The sequence below is a fragment of the Rhinoraja longicauda genome, chromosome 6 (assembly GCF_053455715.1).
Source record: "Rhinoraja longicauda isolate Sanriku21f chromosome 6, sRhiLon1.1, whole genome shotgun sequence".
Lineage (NCBI taxonomy): Eukaryota > Metazoa > Chordata > Chondrichthyes > Rajiformes > Arhynchobatidae > Rhinoraja > Rhinoraja longicauda.
Genome location: NC_135958.1, coordinates 77,093,028 through 77,117,625, shown reverse-complemented (window position 1 = coordinate 77,117,625; position 24,598 = coordinate 77,093,028). Strand labels below are relative to the sequence as shown.

Genomic DNA, 24,598 nt, shown 5'->3' with positions numbered 1-24,598 from the left:
CTGAATGACCTACTCCTGCACCTATTGTCTATTGTCTATTGTCTATTGTCACTCAGAGCCATTTACAGAGGCCGATTAACCTGCGAACTCGCCCGTCTTTTTGGGATGTGGGAGGAAACACAAGGTAGAACGGGCAAACTCCACACAAGCATCAGCCGAGGTCAGGATCGAACCCAGGACTCTGGCACTGCGAAGCAGCAGCTCCACCCGCCTGCACCACTGTGCGGCCCTGGATTTATCCAAGTCATTGCATCAAAATTCTCATCAGTTCTCTTTAGGGTGGTGCAGTGGTAGAGTTGCTGCCTCACAGCGCCAGAGACCCGGGTTCGATCCTGACTACGGTTGTAGTCTGTACAGAGTTTATACGTTCTCCCCGCTTCCTCCCACTCTCCAAAGGCGTGCAGGTTTACAGGTTAATTGGCTTCGGTAAACAATTGTAAATTGTCCCTGGTATGTAGGATAGTGTTAGTGTTCGCGATCGCTGGTTCGGCGCGGACTCAGTGGGCCAAGGGGCCTGTCTCCGTGCCGTGCGTATCTCTAAAACCTAAAAGTCTGGAGTCCTGCTTCAGTAAGCTACCTAAAATGCTTATTGTAATCTTCTCACGCCGCGGGTGAATCTAGATGTGCTTTGAACTGAGATTCCCAGGCAGCGCGGTTTGATTGGAGAGTGTGAGCTGAGAAATCCATAGTCGGGGCAGACTGGGAATACAGAGGGAGAGAGAAGGAACAACATTTTATCTTCCCCCCCCAACCACCTCCTCCCTTTGATGTTAGGCAACAACCCATCTCGAACAAATACATCCATTGCGATATAGTGGCTCAATTCGAAACGCTTCGTGAGCTCAGTTGAAACCATGCCCAGATTACTTAAAAAACGATGTTAAAATGTAGCATGTTTTGATTTTAAAAGAACAAATTACACGACAACTAAATGAACACTGCTGATAGACTGGAAACAGCTGGAACCGTCTCAGGCAGACAGACCAGCCAGCTATTTTTTTTTATTGACGTATTTCGGCTGCAAAAGCCTCTGCCTCACAGCGCCAGGGTGGCGGGTTCGATCCTGACCTCGGGTGCTGTCTGTGCGTTGAGTTTGCACCTTCTTCCCGTGACTGCGTGGGTTTCCTCCAGGTGCTCCGGGTTTCCACCCACATCCCAAAGACGTGCGGGTTTGTGGGTGAATCGGCCCACTGCAAATGGCCCCCAGTGTGTAGGGAGTCGATGAGAAGGTGGGGCGGCGTAGAACTAGTGTGAATGGGTGATCAATGACCGCGTGGGTTTCCTCCGGGTGCTCTGGTTCCCTCCCACATTCCAAGGATGTGCAGGTTTGTAGGTTAATTGGCTTCTGTACGGGTGATCGTTGATCGACGTGGACTCGGTGGGCGGAAGGGCCTGGTTCCATATTGTATCTCTAGACTAAGTGGCACAGAGGGGCAGGTGTAGAGTTGCAGCCTTACTGTGCTGGAGACACGGATTTGATCCTGATTACAGGTGCTGTCTGTGTGGAGTAGCCACGTGTTTCCCCGACTGTGTGGGTTTCCTCCGGGCGCTCCAGTTTCCCAGCGGATGCTCCGCTTTTTTCCCAAATTGCAAAGATGTGCAGGTTTTGTAGGTTAATTGACCTGTACAGGTGATCATTGCTCGGTGTGGACTCGGTGGGCGGAAGGGCCTGTTACCATGCTATACTGTATCTCTAGACTACGCTAAACTTATCACTGAAGTTATACATTGCTGCTGTTCATGAAATCTAGGTGATGAACATCTTGAATCCACTTACAAACCTAGTCTGAAGAAGGGCTGTCACCCATTCCTTCTCTCCAGAGTTAGGGCGGTCACGGTGGCGTAGCGGTAGAGTTGCTGCCTTACAGCGAATGCAGCGCCGGAGACCCGGGTTCCATCCCGACTACGAGTGCTGTCTGTACGGAGTTTGTACGTTCTCCCCGTGACCTGCGTGGGTTTTCTCCGAGATCTTCGGTTTCCTCCCACTCTCCAAAGACGTGCAGGTTTGTAAGTTAATTGGCTTGGTATAAATGTAAAAATTGTCCCTAGTGTGTGTGGGATAGTGTTAGTGTGCGGGGATCGCTGGTCGGTGCGGACCCGGTGAGCCGAAGGGCCTGTTTCACGCTGTATCTCTAAACTAAACTAGACTAAACTAGAGATGCTGCATGACCCACTGGGTTACTCCAGCATTTTGTTTTTATCTTCGGTATTAACCAGTATTTGCAGCGCCTTCCTACAAAATCCACGTCTTCTTCGTTAAAGTGGAAAGATGGGTCATACGAATTGTCTAAGGAATTTGGCCAGCACAATGGCTCAGCTGATAGAGGTGCTAGGTTGGAGTTGCAGGGGTCATGTTCATAAGTTCTAGGAGCAGAATGAGGACATTCGGCCCATCAAGTCTACTTCGCCGTTCAATCTGAGTCCAGAACCAGGGGCCACAGTTTAAGAATAAGGGGTAAGGCCATTTAGAACGGAGATGAGGAAAAAACTTTTTCAGTCAGAGAGTTGTGAATCTGTGGAATTCTCTGCCTCAGAAGGCAGTGGAGGCCAATTCACTGGATGCATTCAAGAGAGAGCTAGGTAGAGCTCTCTGATTGATTGAGAATGATCAGCCATGATCACATTGAATGGCAGTGCTGGCTTGAAGGGCCGAATGGCCTACTCCTTCACCTATTGTCTATTGTCTATTTATCTCTCCCTCTCAACTCCATTCTCCTGCCTTCTCCCCATAACCCCTGACACCCGTACTAAACAAGAATCTGTCAATCTCTTCCTCAAAAATACTCCTTGACTTGGCCTCCACAGCCGTCTGTGGCAATGAACTCCACAGATTCACCACCCTCTGGATAAAGAAATTCCTCCTCATCTCCTTTCTAAAGGCAGATCTTTTTTATTCTGAGGCTATGGCCTCTGGTCCTAGACTCTCCCACTAGGGCAAACATCGTCACTACATTCACTCTACACCCAGGACTTTCGCTATTCGGTAAGTTTCACTGAGGTCGTCTCTGGCCTGGCGTCTGACCATCTGGTCCAGTCGAGCCCCAGGCTCCTGCAGGGCTCTCCAGCGGCCCATCACAACAACCTGGACACATCAACCTATGAACACGTCGTCCCTTGCCCCACACAGCCTTGAGCAAGACACAAAGTGCTGGAGTAACTCAGCGAGTCAGGCAGCATCTGCGAAGGGAATGAACAGGTGACGTTTCGGCTCGGGACACTTCGTTGGAGGGGAGGAGTTGGAAAGTCTTTATTTGGGTTGTTGGCCAGCCTTCTCTTTGCCATGGTCCTGCCTGTGAACTAATGGCTCCCATTGTTTCCTTACTCCGAGCCAATTGCAAGTTTGCCTTTGAAAGATTAAATCTAAATTGAAAACTCACCGATTGGAATGACTTCTCTTCCCTGAAAGTGGTTTGGCTTGTGGTCAACATACTGAACAACATCAGAGGTACATTTTGTTGCGTGCTAACCAGTCACTGGAAAGACTATACGTGCTTACTATCCAGCCGTCCACAGTGTACAGATACAGAATAAAGGGAACAAGGTTTAGTGCAAGATTAAAGTTCGTTTGAAGGTCACCTAGGGAGTAGATGGGAGTTCAGGAGCGCTCTCTAGCTGGTGAGAGGACGGTTCAGTTGCCTGATAACAGCTGGGAAGAATCTGTCCCTGAATCTGGAGGTGTGCGTTTTCACACTTCTGTACCTCTTGCCCGATGGGAGAGGGGAGAAGAGGGAGTGACCGGGGGTGAGACTGGTCCTTGATGATGCTGCTGGCCTTGCCGAGACAACGTGAGGTGCAGATGGAGTCAATGGAAGGGAGGTCGATTGGCGACAAGGTTTATTTCTGTGGTAGAGTGCGGATTTAGCTGAAAATTTATTGAAACATGCATGGAAATTGTGTACGCCATGCGTCTCACACAGAGAGCGGGATAATCTGGAATATAATCGGTGACATGGGGTGTAGCTGATGCCAGAACCCAAAGAAATTAACATTATTTTATGACAAAATTCACGCGATCAACATTATGTGAAACTACATAAAACCTACAACTTTTGTTCACACCAGATATTCATTCTTTCGATTTATTCATGGATAGAAATCCATTGGATAGAAATCCTTCTGACAGAATATCTAAGAAACTTCGGTTCAAAACCTTATTATTATTGAATTGAATTGAATACATTTTATTAGCCAAGTGTGTATACATACAAGGAATTAACCTTGGTGCTTTGCTCACATGTAACAACACAACATACAGTAAACAATTAAGAATAAAGCATTATAATTTAAACATCATACACACCTTCAAAATGGAATGTTGTCTCTCTGTAAATTATTAGGAATTCTAAATTTGAGGAAGGATATTCTTGCTATTGAGGGCGTGCAGCGTAGGTTTACTAGGTTAATTCCCGGAATGGCGGGACTGTCGTATGTTGAAAGACTGGAGCGGCTAGGCTTGTATACACTGGAATTTAGAAGGATGAGAGGGGATCTTATCGAAACGTATAAGATTATTAAGGGGTTGGACAAGTTAGAGGCAGGAAACATGTTCCCAATGTTGGGGGAGTCCAGAACCAAGGGGCCACAGTTTAAGGATAAGGGGTAGGCCATTTAGAACCGAGATGAGGAAAAACTTTTTCAGTCAGAGAGTTGTAAATCTGTGGAATTCTCTGCCTCAGAAGGCAGTGGAGGCCAATTCTCTGAATGCATTCAAGAGAGAGCTGGATAGAGCTCTTAAGGATAGTGGAGTCAGAGGGTATGGGGAGAAGGCAGGAACGGGGTACTGATTGAGAATGATCAGCCATGATCACATTGAATGGTGGTGCTGGCTCGAAGGGCCGAATGGCCTACTCCTGCACCTATTGTCTATTGTCTATTAATTGGAACCAGCTTATAGTCTGCTTCAGGTAAAGTATCATGGCACTAAAATAGGTGCTATCATATCCCACCCCCTCTGTGATACACTGGTCAACCTATAGGAGCACCTTCAGCAACAGACTGGTCCCACCAAGATGCAGCACAGAACGCCACAGGAGATCCTTCTTCCCTGTGGCTATCAAACTGTACAACTCCTCCCCCTTCTGTCATGGGGTAGACTGACTCCCCCCCCCCCTCCAGTCTTTGCACATCCCCAATCCTTTCCACTCATCGTCACTTTAATTTCATGTGTCTTGTGTTTTTATGACTGTTTGCAGACCAATGTTCCTCCTGGGATAAATAAAGTTCTATCGTATTGTACTGTATCGTACAGTGAAGATGGTTATCAAGAATCACAGCCGGATCTTGATCAGTTGGGCAAGTGGGCCAAGGAATGGCCAATGGATGTAATAGTGAGGTGTTGCGTTCTCTCTGTGACCTCGTGGGTTTTCTCTGGGTGCTCCGGTTTCCTCCCAAATTCCAAAGACTTGTAGGTTTATAGGTTAATTGGCTTCTGTAAATTATCCCTGGTGTGTGTAGGATAGAACTAGTGTATGGGTGACTGCTGGTTGGTGTGGGCCTGGTGGGCTGAAGGGCCTGTTTCCCACGCTGTTTCTCTAAGACTGAAACTAACTGACCGATCTCCTCTGAATACTCCTGACTATGGAAACCTAGGCCTGAAGTCTGAAGAAGGGTCCTGGCCTGAAATTTCACCTGTCCATGTCCTCCAGAGATGCTGCCCGACACGCTGAGCTACTCCAGCACTGTTCTGTGAGTTCTATCTAAGCAGCCCAGTCCAGACTTCTCCAGTGGCTGATCTCTGTGGAGCTCTCTACTGAGGTCTACCACCATCCACACCATCTGCCTTCTCTCTCCAGTGCAGCTGCCCGCAGACGTGATGAGTATTTCCAACCCTCTTGGCACAGGCGTCCAGTTCCTGCGGTGTTATGCTTTGACCCGGTTGATTTGCAACTTATTAACAGTGCGAAGCAGTCAAACGCAAGCGGTCAAATGGGAAACATCAATTAAAGGGAAACATGACCAGTTTTAACCACAATATTACAACACTGCCTTCCAAATGTTGAACAGGCCAGCAGTGGAACTATGATTACACTTAACATGCTTCATCGCACTGGTTCCTTCCGAAAGGAAAGTGTGAAACATTAGAGAGACAGAGAGTGGCACGGTGGTCAGTGGCCATGACTCCTGCAGATTCACCACCCTCTGACCAAGGAGGTTCCTTCTCATCTCCTCTCTAAAGGGTCGTCCTTTCACTCGGAGGCCTGAACATTCGTTGGGACTGAACATAGAAACATAGAAAATAGGTGCAGGAGGAGGCCATTCGGCCCTTCGAGCCAGCACCGACCGAATGAACCGTGTTTCTCTCTCCATGGATGCTGCATGGTCCGCTGAGCATCTTGGGCAGTTTTCCGCCTTTATTCCCGATTCCCACCACCCACTTTCCCTTTGTGCTCTCTCCCTGAGGTTTGAAGACCGGGGTCGGAAGAAAGGTCTCGACCCGAAACGTCACCCATTCCTTCTCTCCTGAGATGCTGCCTGACCCGCTGAGTTACTCCAGCATTTTGTGTCTACCATGGGGAATTCTTTAGCGCGATTGCCACTTGGCCAAGTGGATGATGTCATTGTTGTTGGGTACCAGAGGTGCTTCTTTGCCCAGACTGCTAATGAAAAGCAAATTTTGATTCCGCAGTTCGTTCAACTATTCAGCCCCTTTCCTGTCTCTGTTCTGTTGGTTTCTCTGTCTTATTTTTAACGGCATCCTAACGCATGGCATCCCTGTGTGGTACCTCAGCTGCACGGAGACAGAAAGGAAAGCTCTACAGCGGGTAGTCCATAGAGCTCAGAGGGCCATCGGAACACAGCTACCAGACTTAGAGGGCATCTACAACACATGATGCCTCAGAAAAGCCACCAGCATCCACAAAGACTCTTCACACCCCTGCAACAGTCTGTTCGAACTCCTTCCATCGGGCAGACGATACAAGGCCTTCTACGCCCGCACCTCCAGACTCAGGAACAGCTTCATCCCCAGGGCCATAGCTGCTATGAACCGGTCCTGCTGAGCCGGATGGCCACAACGCATAGATCAACTTGCACTTTACCCTGTCCAAAACTGTTACAACTGTTTCGTTTCGTTGGGTTGCTGCTGTCTAAATTACTTAAATTATTGCATCGTATGGGAGGCGCATTCCCAATCTCGTTGTACCCCTGGGTACAATGACAATAAAGATATATTGTATTGTATTGTATTGTATTGTTAGTCAGTTGTGTCGGAAGGAACTGCAGATGCTGGTTTACACCGAAGATAGACACAAAAAGCTGGAGTAACTCAGCGGGACAGGGCAGCATCTCTGGAGAGAAGGAACGGCTCACGTTTCGGGTCGAGACCGAGTCCGAAGAAGGGTCTCGACCCGAAACGTCACCCATTCCTTCTCTCCAGAGACGATGCCTGTCCCGCTGAGTTGCTCCAGCTTTTTGTGTCTAATATCTCCTGGTAGTCAGTTCTTGGCTCCCAGCTGCACTTACACCATTTTTGCAGGCAGTGCCTTGTGTCTTAATCATCTCTGGTGCTTGTCTTTTGGATGAGAGAGGGCCTGTTACTAGCTGCACTCACGCACAAGTCTCAGGAAGGAAGACGACAACGACGAAGTGTGAGCTTGTTGCCAATGGCAACGGTGTCGCAGTTAGGAAAGAAAGCAGCATTAGACAATAGCGCGGTAAGAAATTTACACACCGCGTTAGGAATTTCCAGGGGATCAAATCTGATGAGTTAATAATGGGATTGGTGTAGTTTTCATTAAACGGTGTTGTTTTACACAATCGGTTTTGCTCTTTGCAAGACCGTGCAGAGGTTTATAAAATCACGAGGGCAGTTAATAAGATGGATAGTCACGGGCCTTTCGACAGGGTAACAGAATCTAAAATTAGAGGGCATGGGCTTATGGTGAGAGGAGAAACATTTAAAGGGGACCTATTCTACGCACAAAGGGTGGTGTGTGCATGGAACGAGCTGCCAGAGGAGATAGTGGTGGCAACATTCAAAATGCATTTGGGAGTGCAGCATTTAAAATGTATTTGGATAGGTACCTAGGTAGGAATTTCATGTTATATGGGGCCAAACACAGGCAAGTGGGGCGAGCTCAGTAGGCAAATAGGGACACCAAGTTCAGGAGTAACTCAGCAGGTCAGACGACATCCCTGGAAAACATGGATAGGTGACGTTTCAGGTCAAGACCCACTATTCACATTATTCCCTACAGATCATGTTTCTGTACACTGTGAATGGCTCGATTGTAATCATGTATTGTCTTTCCGCTGACTGGTTAGCCCGCAACAAAAGCTTTTCACTGTACCTCGGTACACGTGACAATAAACTGTACTCAAACTCAGACTGATTGTAGGGGGGGGGGGGGGGGGGGGGAGAAGAAAACTGGGAAAGGGAGAAGCCGGACAAATCGTGGCAGGTAATAGGTGGACATAGGCAAGGGGGAGGGGTTTGATAGGCAGATGGTTTAAAACAAAGTCCAGAGATAAGAACAGAAGGAAGGCATGAGACAGGTTTGACGAGTTGTGGATTATACATTGATGCTCAGTAGACATCTTGGTTGGTGTGGATGAGTTGGATCCAAGGGCCTGTTTCCATCTGTATACTAAAACTCTCGTTTGTTATCTTGTTTGTGACTGAACTTCAGCCAAAATGGTACACGATAGCGCAACAGTTTTAGGCCCACCTTACTCACCATTGTCACTTTAGTGATAATGCCAGTAGTTTTATTGAAATCGGTCTTATATTTTTAAAGTTATTCACATTTTAACATTTAAGAGGAGGGGAGGGGGAGGGGAGGAGGGAGGGAGGGGGGAGTGGGGGAGAAGGGAGAGGGGAGGGGTTGAGGAGAGAAGGGTGGGGGGGAGGATAGGGTGCTGCACCAATGCAGGAGAGGTTTGGGCCCAACGGGTCCACTTGGCCTAGTACCATTTAACAATGAAACTATGTGAGCAATGGGGACTTTAATCTCCCTGTGGCAGCCATTCAGCCAACATCGCCATGCTAGGAATCGGGTTTCATAAGATCATAAGTGATAGGAGTAGAATTAGGCCATTCGGCCCATCAAGTCTACTCCGCCATTCAATCAATCATGAATGAATGAATGAATGAATAAGTTTATTGGCTAAGTATGTGCAATTGACCAAGTATGTCCAAGTATTGCTTCTGTAAATTGGCCCTGGAGTGTAGGACAGAACGAGTGCAAAGAGTAGGGGAATTGAGAACCAGAGAACATAGGTTTAAGGTGAGGGGGAAAAGATTTTATAGGAGCCTGAGGGGTAACCTTTTCGTACAAAGGTTGGTGGGTGTTTGGAACGAGTCGAAGCAGGTACTATTGCAATAGACAATAGACAATAGGTGCAGGAGGAGGCCATTCAGCCCTTCGAGCCAGCACCGCCATTGAATGTGATCATGGCTGATCATTCTCAATCAGTACCCCGTTCCTGCCTTCTCCCCATACCCCCTGACTCCGCTATCCTTAAAAGATCTATCTAGCTCTCTCTTGAATGCATTCAGAGAATTGGCCTCCACTGCCTTCTGAGGCAGAGAATTCCACGGATTTACAACTGAAAAATGTTTAAGAAACATTTAGATAGGTACCTGGATAGAAGGGTCTCGACCCGAAACGTCACCCATTCCTTCTCTCCAGAGATGCTGCCTGTCCCATGGCGTTACTGCAGCATTTTGTGTCTATCTTAAGGTTGAGAGGGATTTGGGCAAAATGCAGGGAGGTGGGACTAGTGTGGATGGGGCATGTTTGTTGGCATGGACAAGTTGGGTCCTTGGGTCAAGCGGCATTTCTAGTTAAAGGCCGGTTGAGGAACTATGCAACTGTGACTATCTCTGACACTCGAGGTGCTGTTTTTCCCTCTTCATGCCTCGGAAGGTGCTCAGGCAAAGCACATTCCGGAGCTCATCGCTTGTGCATCTCTCTTCACATCCATCTTCCTCCGCTGAGGTCCTTGGCACATGCATTGTTGTCCTTCAATGCGAGCTGTCTCTCAACACGCTGGCGAGCTGCCACAGGGACAGAGTTAATCCAATTGCTTTGGAGAAATACGGCAAAGTCATTCTTCACTCCCAACGGGACTCACGCAGGCGAGATTTCAGAGCTCTTCGCAGTTTAGTTTAGAGATGCAGCGCGGAAACAGGCCCTTCGGCCCACCGGGTCTGCGCGGACCAGCGATCCCCGCACATTAACCATACACAACCAAGCTTCACGCTGCCTCGGCAAGGCCACCAGCATAATTAAGGACCAGTCTCACCCTGGCCACTCCACGTCTCCCCTCCCCCATCAGGCAAGAGATGGTACAGAAGTGAGAAAACGCACACCTCCAGATTCAGGGGCAGTTTCTTCCCAGCTGTTATCAGGCAACTGAACCATGGATGGTTCGACTGCCCCGACCGCGGGAGAAAAGGAGGGAAGAAGATAAACACTTTATTGCCTTCCATCACAGTGCGCTGTGGTAGATGTTTATGTGAATTGTGATGTAGTTGTGTGTCTTGCTGCTTTTTTGGTCTGACTATGGCAAATCAAATCCCTTGTATGTTCTTGCATACTTGGCGAATAAATTAATCACAATACAATTAATTAATCAATTAATTAATTACAAATCCTGTCAACAACTGGAGAGTGGTCCTGAGCTACTATCTACCTCATTGGAGACCCTCGGACTATCTTTAATCGGACTTTACTGGATTTTATCTTGGACTAAACGTTGTTCCCTTCATCCTGTACCTGTTCAACGTGGATGGCTCCATTGTAATCATGTCGATTCTTTTCACCGACTGCTCAGCACGCAACAACAGCTTTTCACTGTACCTCGGTACACGTGACAATAAACTAAACTAAACTAAAGTAAACAACTGGGTTCTGGAGCACTTTCAGCATACTCTGTTTTATTTAGTTAGAGATACTTTAGAGATTACTTTCGAGAGTACCACGAGATACAGTGCGGAAACAGGCCCTTCGGCCCACCGAGTCCACGCCGACCAGCGATCATCCAGTTGACCAGCAAAACTCTACACACTAGGGACAATTTACAATTTTACCGTGAGAGGAAACCTGGGCACCCGTAGATAACCCACGCTGTCACAGGGAGAACGTGCAAACTCCGTACAGACAGCACCCACAGTCAGGATAGAACCCGGGTCTCTACCGCTAGGCCTCAGTGCTGCCACAGTTTTCCTCCAGCAGATTGTTTGTTGCTGACGAAAGGTTGACTCCGGTTCTTTCTCCACGGTTGCTGCCCGACCAGCTTACTCTGGTTTTAACCTCAGATTTTCAGCATCGGCAGTACTCCCTGGCACAACTTGAAACTCTTACCATTGGCACCTGCCCTTCAGCCCCAGCTGAAGCAGTAGATGAGCACACTGCCATGTTTTGAAAATCAGCATGCTCTAAAGAGATGAAAAGTCAACAAAAATTCAGTATGAAATCCGTCTCAATATATCCATCTCACAGCATAGTTTCCTGGAGAATCTGAACATATTAACTCTTTAAACAAAACTGCAGATGAGCAAACAGCTTTGTTTGTACGGCATCTGATGAATATAAAATTTCAAAGATTAGTTGGATTTGTGCCATCTCTGATGAATATTTCTGTAACATTTAAAGTGGATTAGAAGTTAGGCTGGAATAAATGCATTTTAATTCTGAGCCTTTGATTAGAAATTCCTACAAGTGTACAACATAATACTGCTTGTTCTTGTCTTAATCCTTAACGTTAAAAAAAAATCACAAAGTGCTGGAGGAATTCAGCCAGTCAGGCAGCATCTGTGGAGGACATGGATAAGTGAACATTTCAGGTCCAACATTACTAGGGTTGCCAACTTTCTAACTCCCAAATAATGGACAAAATGTGACGTCACCGCCCCGCGCCCCACCTGACCTCACCCAGCCAGTGGCCATGTGCTCCCGCTCCACCAATGGTGGCGCCCGGGCCAGGAGGCGGGTTGCTATGCTACCTCCGTTCGGCGATCACACTCAGCCCCGCTCCCCGAACACACTCCGTTAGTTTACACTGTCTGGGCCTACAGCGGCCCCCTGGGCCTACATTGTCTGGGCCTACAGTGTCCGGGCCTACAGTGGCCCCCCGGACCTACAGTGTCTGGGCCTACAGTGTCCGGGCCTACAGCGGCCCCCATGGCCTACAGTGTCCGGGCCTACAGTGGCTACAGAACAAGGGGCCACAGTTTAAGAATAAGGGGTAGGCCATTTAGAACGGAGATGAGGAAGAACTTTTTCAGTCAGAGAGTGGTGAAGGTGTGGAATTCTCTGCCTCAGAAGGCAGTGGAGGCCAGTTCGTTGGATGCTTTCAAGAGAGAGCTGGATAGAGCTCTTAAGGATAGCGGAGTGAGGGGGTATGGGGAGAAGGCAGGAACGGGGTACTGATTGAGAGTGATCAGTCATGATCGCATTGAATGGCGGTGCTGGCTCGAAGGGCTGAATGGCCTACTCCTGCACCTATTGTCTATTGTCTATTGTCCGGGCCTAGAGTGTCCGGGCCTACAGTGGCCCCCCAGGCCAACAGTGTCCGGGCCTACAGTGTCCGGGCCTACAGCCCCCCCCGGGCCTAATACGGGACAAGGGCGGTCCCGTACGGGATATACCAATTTAGCTCAAAATTTGGGATGTCCCGGCTAATGTCCCCCCCCCTTTCAAATCCTTTCCACTCGTCACTTTAAATTCATATTTCATGTATTTTGTGTTTTATGACTGTTGGCAGATTAATTTCCCTCCTGGGATAAATAAAGTTTATCGTATCGTATCATATTGTGTCAAGGGTTATGGGGAGAAGGCAGGAAAATCAGATTAGGAGGCTGAGATCAGCCATGATTGAACAGCAGAATAGACTCGATGGGCCGAATGGCCTAATTTTAGTCCTGTAACTGGTGAACTTGTGAATTTAACATTCATAGCATTGGGTTTGTAAGCTATCCAAGCGGAATATGAGGTGCATTTCCCCCAGTTTGCATGTGGGCTTACTCTGGCAATGGAGGAGGCCCAGGACAGAAAGGTTGGTATAGGAATGGGAAAGGGAACTAAAATGGTTACCAACCATTGTATTGCCTCGACACTGCAATGTGTCGGTCTATACGTAACTCGACACCCACAGCACTGTTCCTCACTCCCAGTTACTGAGTTTTGTTAGTGTTAACGCCCTGGAAGCTTGAAATTCCCAGGTGTGGGAGTCTGCCACCAGGAACCTGGGTGAAATGGATCAGAATCTCAGTCTTACAGCAGCACGATGGCGCAGCGGTAGAGCTGCTGCCTCACAGCGCCAGAGACCCGGGTTCCATCCTGGTACGGAGTTTGCCCCTTCTCCCCATGACCTGCGTGGGTTTTCTCCGGGTGCTCCGGGTTCCTCCCACACCCCAAAGACGTGCGGATTTGTGGGTCAACTGGCTTCTGCACAAAATTGTCCCTCGGGTGTGGGATAGAACTAGTGTGCTGGTGGTCGGTGGGCCGAAGGGCCTGTTTCCGTGCTGTATCTCCAAACTAAGCTAAAGTCTTTCCAACCAGCTGCAGTGTTGACAGACTATTAAATGATTTATAATGTACGATGTCAAAGGATAACTCACCTCGAGAACAGGATGGTTTGATGTGTCTCCTGTTTGCTATATATTGTTATATTCCAGTCTCAGAGCAATTGATTTCTTTCTGCAGTTCCCATTGCATTGATTACTGTAACACTTATAACTCGAAACCCATGGGACATAGCATCAACACACCAGGCAGCGTGGTAGTGTGTCAAATATCATTGAACTCGGCGGATCAGGCAGCGTCTGCAGAGGGACTCTTCTTTAGACTGATGGAGCGGTTGGAGGGAGGGAGGGTGGGGGGTGGGGGGAGAAGAAAGCTGGGGAAGAGAGGTGAGGGTGTGGTAAAGCCTAACAGGTATTAGATGGATAGACACAAAACGCTGGAGTAACTCAGCGGGTCAGGCTGTATATCCAGAGAAAATGAATAGGTGGCGTTTCAGGTCGAGACCCGTCACCCATTCCTTCACTCCAGAGATGCTGCCTGACCCGCTGAGTTACTCCAGCTTTTTGTTTCTATATTCGGTGTAAACCAGCATCTGCAGTTCCTTCCTACACAAGTTATAGGTGGATTCAAGTAAGGGGAGGGGGGTTTGGTTAGCATTTGGGTGGAGCGGGCGCAGTGGTAAAGTTGCTGCCTTACAGCGAATGCAGCGCCGGAGACCCGGGTTCCATCCCGACTACGGGCGCTGTCTGTACGGAGTTTGTACGCTCTTCCCATGAGATCTTCTCTGAGATCTTCGGTTTCCTCCCACACTCCAAAGACCTACAGGTATGTAGGTTAACTGGCTTGGTAAATGTAAAAATTGTTTCTAGTGGGTGTAGGATAGCGTTAATGTGCGGGGATCGCTGGGCGGCGCGGACCCGGTGGGCCGAAAGGGCCTGTTTCCGCGCTGTATCTCTAAACAAAGGCTAGAGGTGGAAAGGAGACAAGAGGCTTTCAGATAAAGAGAGAAGAGGTGGTGTGAAAGGACACAAAGTACTGGAGTAACTCAGCGGGTCAGGCAGCATCTCTGGAGAACATTGATAAGTGACGTTTCACAGAGTGCTGGAGTAACTCAGCGGGTCAGGCAGCATCTCTGGAGAACATTGCTGGGCGATGTTTCACAGAGTGCTGGAGTAACTCAGCGGGTCAGGCAGCATCTCTGGAGAACATTGCTGGGCGATGTTTCACAGAGTGCTGGAGTAACTCAGCGGATCAGGCAGCATCTCTGGAGAACATTGCTGGGCTACGTTTCGGGTCAGAAAAACTGGTTGTAGTAGCGAAGGAAAGGCTGGAAGAGAGGTGGGGGTGGGACAAATCCTGGTAAGTGTAAGGGGGTTGCAAGTGAGAGGGGTTTTAATTGGCAGATGGTTGAACAAGAGCTCTCGGTGAAAAGACAAAAAGTGAGAGATAAGGAGATATCTGCTGCCTGATAGCGCCAGGGTTCGATCCTGACCTCGGGGGCTGTCAGTACGGAGTTCGTACGTTCTCCCTGTGACAGCGTGGGCTTTCTCCAGGTGCTCCGGTTTCCGTCCACATTCCAAACACGTGCAGGTTTGTAGGTTAATTGGGTTCTGTAAATTGTTCCTCGTGTGTCACTAGGATAGAGCTAGTATAGATTTAGATTTAGAGATACAGCGCAGAAACAGGCCCTTCGGCCCACCGGGTCCGCGCCGCCCAGCGATCCCCGCTCATTAACACTGTCCTTGCTCCACCAACACTATCCTACACCCACTAGGGACAATTTTTACATTTGCCCAGCCAATTAACCTACATACCTGTATGTCTTTGGAATGTGGGAGGAAACGGAAGATCTCGGAGAAAACCCACGCAGGTCACGGGGAGAACGTATAAACCCCGTACAGACGGCGCCCGTAGTCAGGATCAAACCTGAGTCTCCGGCGCTGCATTCGCTGTAAGGCAGCAACTCTACCGCTGCGCCACCATGCGTGTTTACGAGGTGATTGTAGGTGGGTTAAAGGGCCTGATTCCACACTGTATCTCGAAACCAATCTAAACTAAAAATGTGTGAAATGTGAATCCAGAGTATTAAATACAGGTGGAATGGGACAGGTAGAAATGGGTGCACATCTAGGTGAGCCACAGGCGAGAGGTCGGGGGGGGGGTGAAAGGTATGGGGGAGTTGTTTGTAGGTTAATCTCCACAAAATGGAGAAGTCAATGTTCATACCGTTGAGTTGTAAGCTACCCAGGCAGAACATGATCTACTGTGCAGGAAGGAACTGCAGATGCTGGTTTAAACCGAAGATAGACACAAAATGGTGGATAACTCAGCGGGTCAGGCAGCGCCTCTGGAGAGAAGGAATGGGTGACTTTTCGAGTCGTGAAGAAGGGTCTCGACCCGAAACGTCACCCATTCCTTCTCTTCAGAAATGCTGCCTGTCCTGCTGAATTACTCCAGCATTTTGTGCATATCCATGAGGCGCTGTTCTTCCAATTTGCTTGTGGCCGCACTATGGCAATGGAGGAGACCCAGGATAGAGAGGCAGGTGTGGGAATGAGAAAGGGAGTTAAAATGGTTAGCAACCATTATACACTGATCAGCCAAAACATTATAGACACAAAATGCTGGAGTAACTCAGCGGGTCAGGCAGCATCTCAGGATAGAAAGGATTGGGTGACGTTTCGAGTCGAGACCCTTCTTCAGAAGGGCATGAAGAAGGGTCTCGACACGAAACGTCACCAATTCTTTCTATCCTGAGATGCTGCCTGACCCGCTGAGTTACTCCAGCATTTTATGTCTACGTTCGATTTGAACCAGCATCTGCAGTTATTTTCCTAGCCAAAACATTATGATCACTGTCATGTAAAGTGAATAACATTGATTATCTTGTTACAATGGCACCAGTCAAAGAATGGGATATATTAGGCAGCAAGTGAACAGTCAGTTCTTCAAGTTAATGTGTTGGATTCAGGAGAAATGAGTAGGAGTAAAAACCTGAGCGACTTTGACAAGGGCCAAATTGTTATGGCCAGACGACTGGGTCAGAGCATCTCTGAAATGGCAAAGCTTGTGGGGTGCTCCCGGTCAGCAGTGGTGAGTACCGACCGACAGTGGTCCAAGGAGGGACAAACCACAAACCGGTGACAGGGTGTTGGGCGCCCAAGGCTCATCGATGCGCGAGGGCAACGAAGGCTATCCCGTCTGGTCCGAACCGACTGAAGGTCTACTGTGGCACAAGCCACAGAAAATGTTAATGGTGGTCACGGGAGAAATGTGTCACAATCAAAGATACTAGAGGAGCAAGATGAACCACTCCGTTGAAATCGCCTATACTGGTGTAGTACGCAAAAGGAACGTTACGTCCGCCATTTTAGTAAGCAAAACCCGCCGTTCGCTCTGCCTCTCGCAGTGTAATCAGTGTTTTGGGGGAACAGTATACCTGATGATACCATTAAAATGCAGAAAATATCTCGTCTATCAATTCACAGATTTTTGTTATTTTTCGTTTTAAATGTCTCTGCAAGTTTCCACCTATTAAAATGGCGCCGTGACGTACTACGGTTTTTAGGGTTGAGTGGTCTATTTTGCTCTGCTCTATTATCTTTGGTCACAATACACAGTGCACCACACCCTGCTGCGTGTGGGGCTGCACGTGGAGGACCAACAGCATATGAGGCAGGTGGTCATAATGTTCTGGCTGATCGGCGTATAGTCTAGACATTGTAACGTGAGGTCTGGTCTACACGTGGCTCCACGCCCACAACAATGTTCATCACTTGATTCAAGAGCAATTAGGCATGGGCAATAAATCTTGGCCTTGCCAACGACTAACATGAGATTTATACGAAGAAGCTTAAAAAAAGCCCTTGGATAGACGCACTTCCAAGACAGATTGAAGTCTCAAACACTTTTTGTTGTGAAGTTCCCACATGGTCGCAGTAAGTAGGTCACGAAAAATTACATTCGGAAAAATGATGGGGCAGTATATTATTAATTCATTCTGCACCTTCAGAAGCAGTTGATTATTTTACACATTCAATGGAAGCTGAACAAACAAAACAAGAACATCGCCAAAATGAAATTTGTAAAGACAGCAGAGATATCAGCTCCCTTCTGACGGCAGTGATTCGGTGCCAGATTAGAATCATTTTCACTTTTCGTCAGACTTTCACGAACGGTTAAATTGAACTGTAAGTAACATCGAGGAGAAGCTTGGAAGCCAAAGACTATTAATTAGTTTTTTAGTTTAGTTTAGAGATACAACGCGGAAACAGGTTCTTCGGCCCACCGGGTCAGTGCCGACCAGCGATCCCCACACATACACAAGTACTATCCTGCACATACTAGAGAACATTTACAATTTCTACCGAAGCTGATTGTCCTGTACATATTTGGATTGTGGGAGGAAACCTGAGCACCTGAAGAAAACCCACGCGGTCACGGGGAGAATGTACAAACTCCGTACATACATAGCCCGTAGCTTTCATAAGTTCACAAGTGTTAGGAACAGAATTAGGCCATTCGGCCCATCAAGTCTACTCCACCATTCAATCGTGGCTGATCTATCTTTCCTAACCCCATTCTCCTGCCTTCTCCCCACAACCCCTGACACTCGTACTAATTAAGAATCTATTTCTGCCTTAAAAAATATTACGTTCACTTCAAAAGTACAATGTCTGCATTGGTTCTGGTTTCTTATTGTTGTAAGTACAAACGTGGCATAATATATATTACTCTGTCCCTGTGAAGTGATAGTGTGCAATGAGTGTGCTATAATACTATCTACAGAATGTACGCACACAATTTTGCCAGGTTTTTTTAGAGATACAGTGCGGAAACAGGCCCTTCGGCCCACCGAGTCCGCACCGACCAGCGATCCCAGCACACTAACTCTTTCCTACACACAAGGGATAGTTTTACACTTTACACCAACCCAATTTACCTACATACCTGCACGTCTTTGGAGTGTGGGAGGAAACCGAAGATCTCGGAGAAATCCCACGCGGCCATGGGGAGAAAGTACAAACTCCGTACAGACAGCACCCGTGGTCGGGATCGAACCCCTGTCTCCGGCGCTGCAAGCGTTGTAAGGCAGCAACTCTACCGCTGCGCCACCTTGCGGCCTGTCGCTGTACCACCGTGCCGCACAGAGGAGGTAGTTGAGGCAGATACTACAACAGCATTTAAAAGACATTTGGACCGGTACATGGGTAGTGTAGAAAAGAGCTGCAGATGCTGGTTTACACTGAAGATAGATACAAAATGCCAGAGTAACTCAGCGGGGCAGGCAGCATCTCCGGAGAGAAGGGAAGTACACGGACAGGATAGGTTTTGAGGGACGTGGGCCAAATGCAGGTAAATGGGATTAGCTCAGTGATGGGGCATCTTGGTCGGCATGGACGAGTTCTAAGGTTTCAAAGGTCTTTTATTGTCACGTGCACCAATGAAGGTACAGTTGAGCCAAAGGGCCTGTTTCCATGCTGTGTGACTCGATTTGCTTTGTGCTCTATATTTTGTGTTGCAAAATGCAATGTCAACTTGTCCTGTTGTAATGACACCCTCCTGGCCATTGGTGGGCACTGCAGTTCCACTGAGGCATGGTTCATTGACAGTGGGTCAAAGATCTACTGGAAACTCCCACTATGGGAGCAGCTATTTAGAATGGAAAGGTTGTCAGGAAGGGCGTACATGTGCGGCATTTATAATATGGTTCCAGTCAGTTCGTGATGCTGCATTTACAAGGCCGGTTACAAGGGTTGTTTCGTAGACTGGGATGCAAATTACATAGAAAATAGGTGCAGGAGGAGTCCATTTGGACCCACGAGCCAGCTTTGTGATCATGGCTGATCATCCATAATCAGTAACCCCTGCCTGCCTTCTCCCCATATCCCTTGATTCCACTAGCCCCTCGAGCTCTATCTAACTCTCTTTTAAATTCATCCATGGAATTGACCTCCACTGCCCTCTGTAGCAGAGAATTCCACAAATTCACAACTGTCTGGGTGAAAATGTTTTTTTCTCATCTCAGTTTTAAATGGCCTCCCCTTTATTCTTCAACTGTGGCCCCTGGCTCTGGACTCCCCCAACATTGGGAACATTTTTCCTGCATCCAGCTTGTCCAGTCCTTTTATAATTTTATACGTTTCTATAAGATCCCCTCTCATCCTTCTAAATTCCAGTGAATACAAGCCCAGTCTTTCCAATTATTCCTCATATGACAGTCCCACCATCCCAGGGATTAACCTTGTGAACCTACACTGCACTGCCTCAATAGCAAGGATGTCCTTCCTCAAATTAGGAGACCAAAACTGCACGCAATACTCCAGATGTGGTCTCACCAGGGCCCTATACAACTACAGATGGACCTCTTTACTCCTATACTCAAATCAATAGACAATAGACAATAGACAATAGGTGCAGGAGTAGGCCATTCAGCCCTTCGAGCCAGCACCGCCATTCAATGCGATCATGGCTGATCACTCTCAATCAGTACCCCGTTCCTGCCTTCTCCCCATACCCCCTCACTCCGCTATCCTTAAGAGCTCTATCCAGCTCTCTCTTGAAAGCATCCAACGAACTGGCCTCCACTACCTTCTGAGGCAGAGAATTCCACACCTTCACCACTCTCTGACTGAAAAAGTTCTTCCTCATCTCCGTTCTAAATGGCCTACCCCTTATTCTTAAACTGTGGCCCCTTGTTCTGGACTCCCCCAACATTGGGAACATGTTTCCTGCCTCTAATGTGTCCAATCCCCTAATTATCTTATATGTTTCAATAAGATCCCCCCTCATCCTTCTAAATTCCAGTGTATACAAGCCCAATCGCTCCAGCCTTTCAACATACGACAGTCCCGCCATTCCGGGAATTAACCTAGTGAACCTACGCTGCACGCCCTCCATAGCAAGAATATCCTTCCTCAAATTTGAAGGCCAACATGCCATTAGCTTTCTTCACTGCCTAGTTTACCTGCATGTTTACTTGCAGTTGGACTGTGAGCAGCCAGATTTGGTACTGGTGTGAAGTCATGAGAGGAATAGATTGGGTAGACGCACAGAGTCTCTTGCCCAGAGTAGGGAAATCGAGAACTAGGTTTAAGGTGGTGGGGGAGATTTAATAGGAACCTGAGAGGAACACAAAGGGTGGTTTGTGTATGGAATGAGCTGCCAAAGCGGGTAGTTGAGGCAGGTACTATCACAACTTTTAAGAAACATTTAAACGGGTAGACAGGTACGTGGATAGGACAGGTTTAGAGGGATATGGGCCAAACGCAGGCAGGTGGGACTAGTGTAGATGGGACATTTTGGTCGGTGTGGGCAAGTTGGGCTGAAGGGGCTATTTCCAGGCTGCAAGATTCTGACTCTATGACTCTAAAAGGGTTTATTTCCATCTTGAGTGCCCGAGAAAAAGAAAAAGAAATAAACTTTTCCGAATACAAGATTCCATCGAAAGTTTTCAACTTGGGTTCACGTAGTGCCTTTGACATTGTCAAGCTATGACAACAGGTGTCGAAGCCTCTGATGTGTCTTTTGAGATGTAGTCGCTGTTGCAATGTAAGAGACACGAACGATGGGTGGTATAAACACTGCAAGCTCCCAGAAACAGTGATGTGATGTGAAGTGATGTTGCCCACATGATCTTCGTTGCCAGTGGCATAAACACTGGATTGAACACCAGAGGCGATCACTCTGCCTACCATCAAATTTTCCCAGGAATTCTTTTCGTAATTTTTTTTTAATTCAGCCAGTGTCACCCATGTTCGATCCTGACCTAGGGTGCCGTCTCTGTGCGGAGTTTGCACGTTCTCCCTGTGACCACGTGGGTTTCCTCCGGGTGCTCCGGTTTCCTCCCACATCCCAAAGACGTGCAGGCTTGTAGGTTAATTAGCCCTCTCTACATTCCCCTTTACAGAGGTGCGAGTGGATACGAAAGTGGGATAACATAGAACTATCAGGTGACCAGCGGTCGACATGGACTCGGTGGGCCTAAGGGCCTGATTCCATGCTGTATCTCTGAACTAAACTCAAATGGCGTTGGCATTGAGCGGGACTGCTCCAACATGTCGAGAGATGGTTTACTTTCAACTGCGGAGCGATTCATTGAGAGAGATTTCTATAAAGGGCACAAAACGGTGATGTATATGTCAAGAATAAGGACGTGCTTGTGAACTGTGCAAAGCTCTTGGGAAATGTGGGCATGAGCTACACTCTTACTTGTTCAAGACCAGGGAAGCATTTTGTGAGACTTTTGTGGGTGGAAAGGGGACACAGTGGTAGAGTTGCTGCTTTACAACGCCAGGGACCCGGGTTCGATCCTGACCACGTGTACGGAGTTTGTACGTTCTCCCCATGAACTGCGTGGGTTTTCACTAGGAACCTCCGGTTTCCTCCCACACTCCAACGACGTGCAGGTTTGTAGGCTAATTGGCTGGGTATAATTGTACAATTGTCCCGAGTGTGTGTAGGATAGTACAAGTGTGCGGGGATGGCTGGTCGGCACGAACTCGCTTGGCCAAAGGGCCTTGCTGTATCTCCAAATTAATCTCTAAATCAAGAGAATTGTAAACTGGACTTTTATAGACAATAGGTGCAGGAGGAGGCCATTCGGCCCTTCGAGCCAGCACCACCATTCAATGTGATCATGGCTGATCATTCTCAATCAGTACCCCGTTCCTGCCTTCTCCCCATACCCCCTGACTCCGCTATCCTTAAGAGCTCTATCTAGCTCTCTCTTGAATGCATTCAGAGAATTGGCCTCCACTGCCTTCTGAGGCAGAGAATTCCACAGATTCACAACTCTCTGACTGAAAAAGTTTTTCCTCATCTCCGTTCTAAATGGCCCTTATTCTTAAACTGTGGCCCCTGGTTCTGGACTCCCCCATTTTGAAATGATATTTATTCCTCCATTCAGTTGTGAAGCAGTGAAGGGCAAGTAAGGCTTCTTCTATATTTTATATTCAGCTAGGGGGGGAGACTTTAAGGGATGTATCTCTAAACTAAACTAAACTGTGGAATAGTTTGAGAAGGTGACATAAGACAGCTATCTCTGTTTGTTTCCAGATGGGACACCCATAAGTGAACTGACGTGGTCGTCCTCACTGGCAGTGGTCGCTGTGTCCTTCTCTGGACTCTTCACCTTCATCTTCCTCATGCTCGCCTGCCTCTGTTGCAAGAAAGGGGACATTGGGTTTAAGGTAAGAGCAACGAGTTCCTTGCATCGCCTCCATGGTGCAGTTGGGCGGCGACGGTGAAGATTGGAATGGAAGGTGAAAGCAATGTTGCTTTGCCGCGAATGAACCTCTTCAGTGAAATAAACTGGCGTGTGAATGATGATTGATAATGTTGGTATTCAAATTTGTGGAACCATATATGGCACAGAAGTGCAGGTGGTTCCACACATCCCAGCCTGTGTGCAGGAGCAGGTGGGTGCAATCGGGATAGATATACCATGGGGTGAATTCAGCAATAGGTACACCAAGGAGGGAAGGTGGGTATGGAAGAACGTGTGTTCAGATGGAAGTATGGGGGAGTGAGGGTGGGGATGGAGGTGTGAGTGTGGGGATGGAGATATGGAAGTGTGAGTGTGGGGATGCAGGAGTGAGGGTGGGAATGGAGGTTTGAGTGTGGAGATATGGAGGAGTGAGGGTGGGGATGGAGATATGCAGGAGTGAGGGTGGGGATAGAGGTGAGGGTGGGGATGGAGATATGGAAGTGTGAGTGTGGGGATGCAGGAGTGAGGGTGGGAATGGAGGTTTGAGTGTGGAGATATGGAGGAGTGAGGGTGGGGATGGAGATATTCAAAGTTCAAAAGCACTTTATTTGTCCCCGTGGGGCAATTAACAAAGGCACGTAGAGCAGTACAAAAACTATTGGGGGGGGGATTGGCAGGGTGAGCAGCGGGCCAGGGGTGGCTAGGAGTTGAGGAGCTGAACAGCCGTGGGGACAAAGCTTGCCGTTCTCCTCTGTGTCCCACAGCCTGGGCAGCGAAGCCAGCGTCCCGAGGGGAGCCGCTCAAACGCAGAGAACAGGACGGGTGAGGGGTCCTGTAAAATCCCGCCGGCTGGGGGAAGGTGTGTTGGTCTGAAGAAGGGTCCTGACCCGAAACGTCACCCATTCCTTCTCTCCAGAGACGCTGCCTGACCCTCTGAGTTACTCCGGCTTCTTGTGTCCGGCGTGCAGCGTAGGTTTACTAGGTTAATTCCCGGAATGGCGGGACTGTCATATGTTGAAAGAATGGAGCGACTAGGCTTGTATACACTGGAATTTAGAAGGATGTGAGGAGATCTTATCGAAACGTATAAGATTATTAAGGGGTTGGACACGTTAGAGGCAGGAAACATGTTCCCAATGTTGGGGGAGTCCAGAACAAGGGGCCACAGTTTAAGAATAAGGGGTAGGCCATTTAGAACTGAGATGAGGAAAGACTTTTTCATTCACAGAGATGTGAATCTGTGGAATTCTCTGCCTCAGAAGGCAGTGGCTCGAAGAGCCGAATGGCCTCCTCCTGCACCTATTGTCTATTGTCTATTGTGTCTTATCTTGACATATGGAGATATGGAGGAGTGTGTGGGGCCTGGCGATATAATGATGTGGGCGGGGGTGAAGATATGAGGGAGTGAGTGTGGAGATGGAGATATGGAGGAATGAATGTGCAGATGGAGGAGTGCGTGTGTGTGAGGATGGAGCTATGGAGGAGTGACGATGGAGATATGGTGGAGTATATGTGGTTGTCAAGGGATACGGGGAGAAGGCAGGAACGGGGTACTGCTTTTAGATGATCAGCCATGATCATATTGAGTGGCGGTGCTGGCTCGAAGGGCCAAATGGCCTACTCCTGCACCTATTTTCTATGTTGTGTTTGCCCCTTTTACCATTTGCTCGTAGTCTTTGACAGCTTAATGAAGTTAACCTACCCTGAAAGTCATTCCGTGATGGGCCTTCAGTCATACAAATTTCCATAAAAGTTTAATAATTTAGACTGAATTTTACCTGCCGTGGCACGTATTAGGAGCACGTACGTTTGCTGGCCACTGGCTTAGAACAACATTACTTTGCTGTAAGATACACACAAAAAGCTGGAGTAACTCAGCGGGACAGGCAGCATCTCTGGAGGGAAGGAATGGGTGACGTTT

At 48.1% G+C, this 24,598-nt stretch overlaps 1 protein-coding gene across 1 annotated transcript in view; it reads left to right on the top strand.

Annotated features, from left to right (window-relative positions):
- Positions 1-24,598, top strand: part of aatkb (apoptosis-associated tyrosine kinase b) — a 207,236-nt gene that overhangs the window by 107,795 nt on the left and 74,843 nt on the right. The window contains 1 exon segment of the mRNA XM_078401383.1: positions 22,527-22,660. Within this exon segment, the coding sequence (XP_078257509.1) occupies positions 22,527-22,660 (134 nt within the window).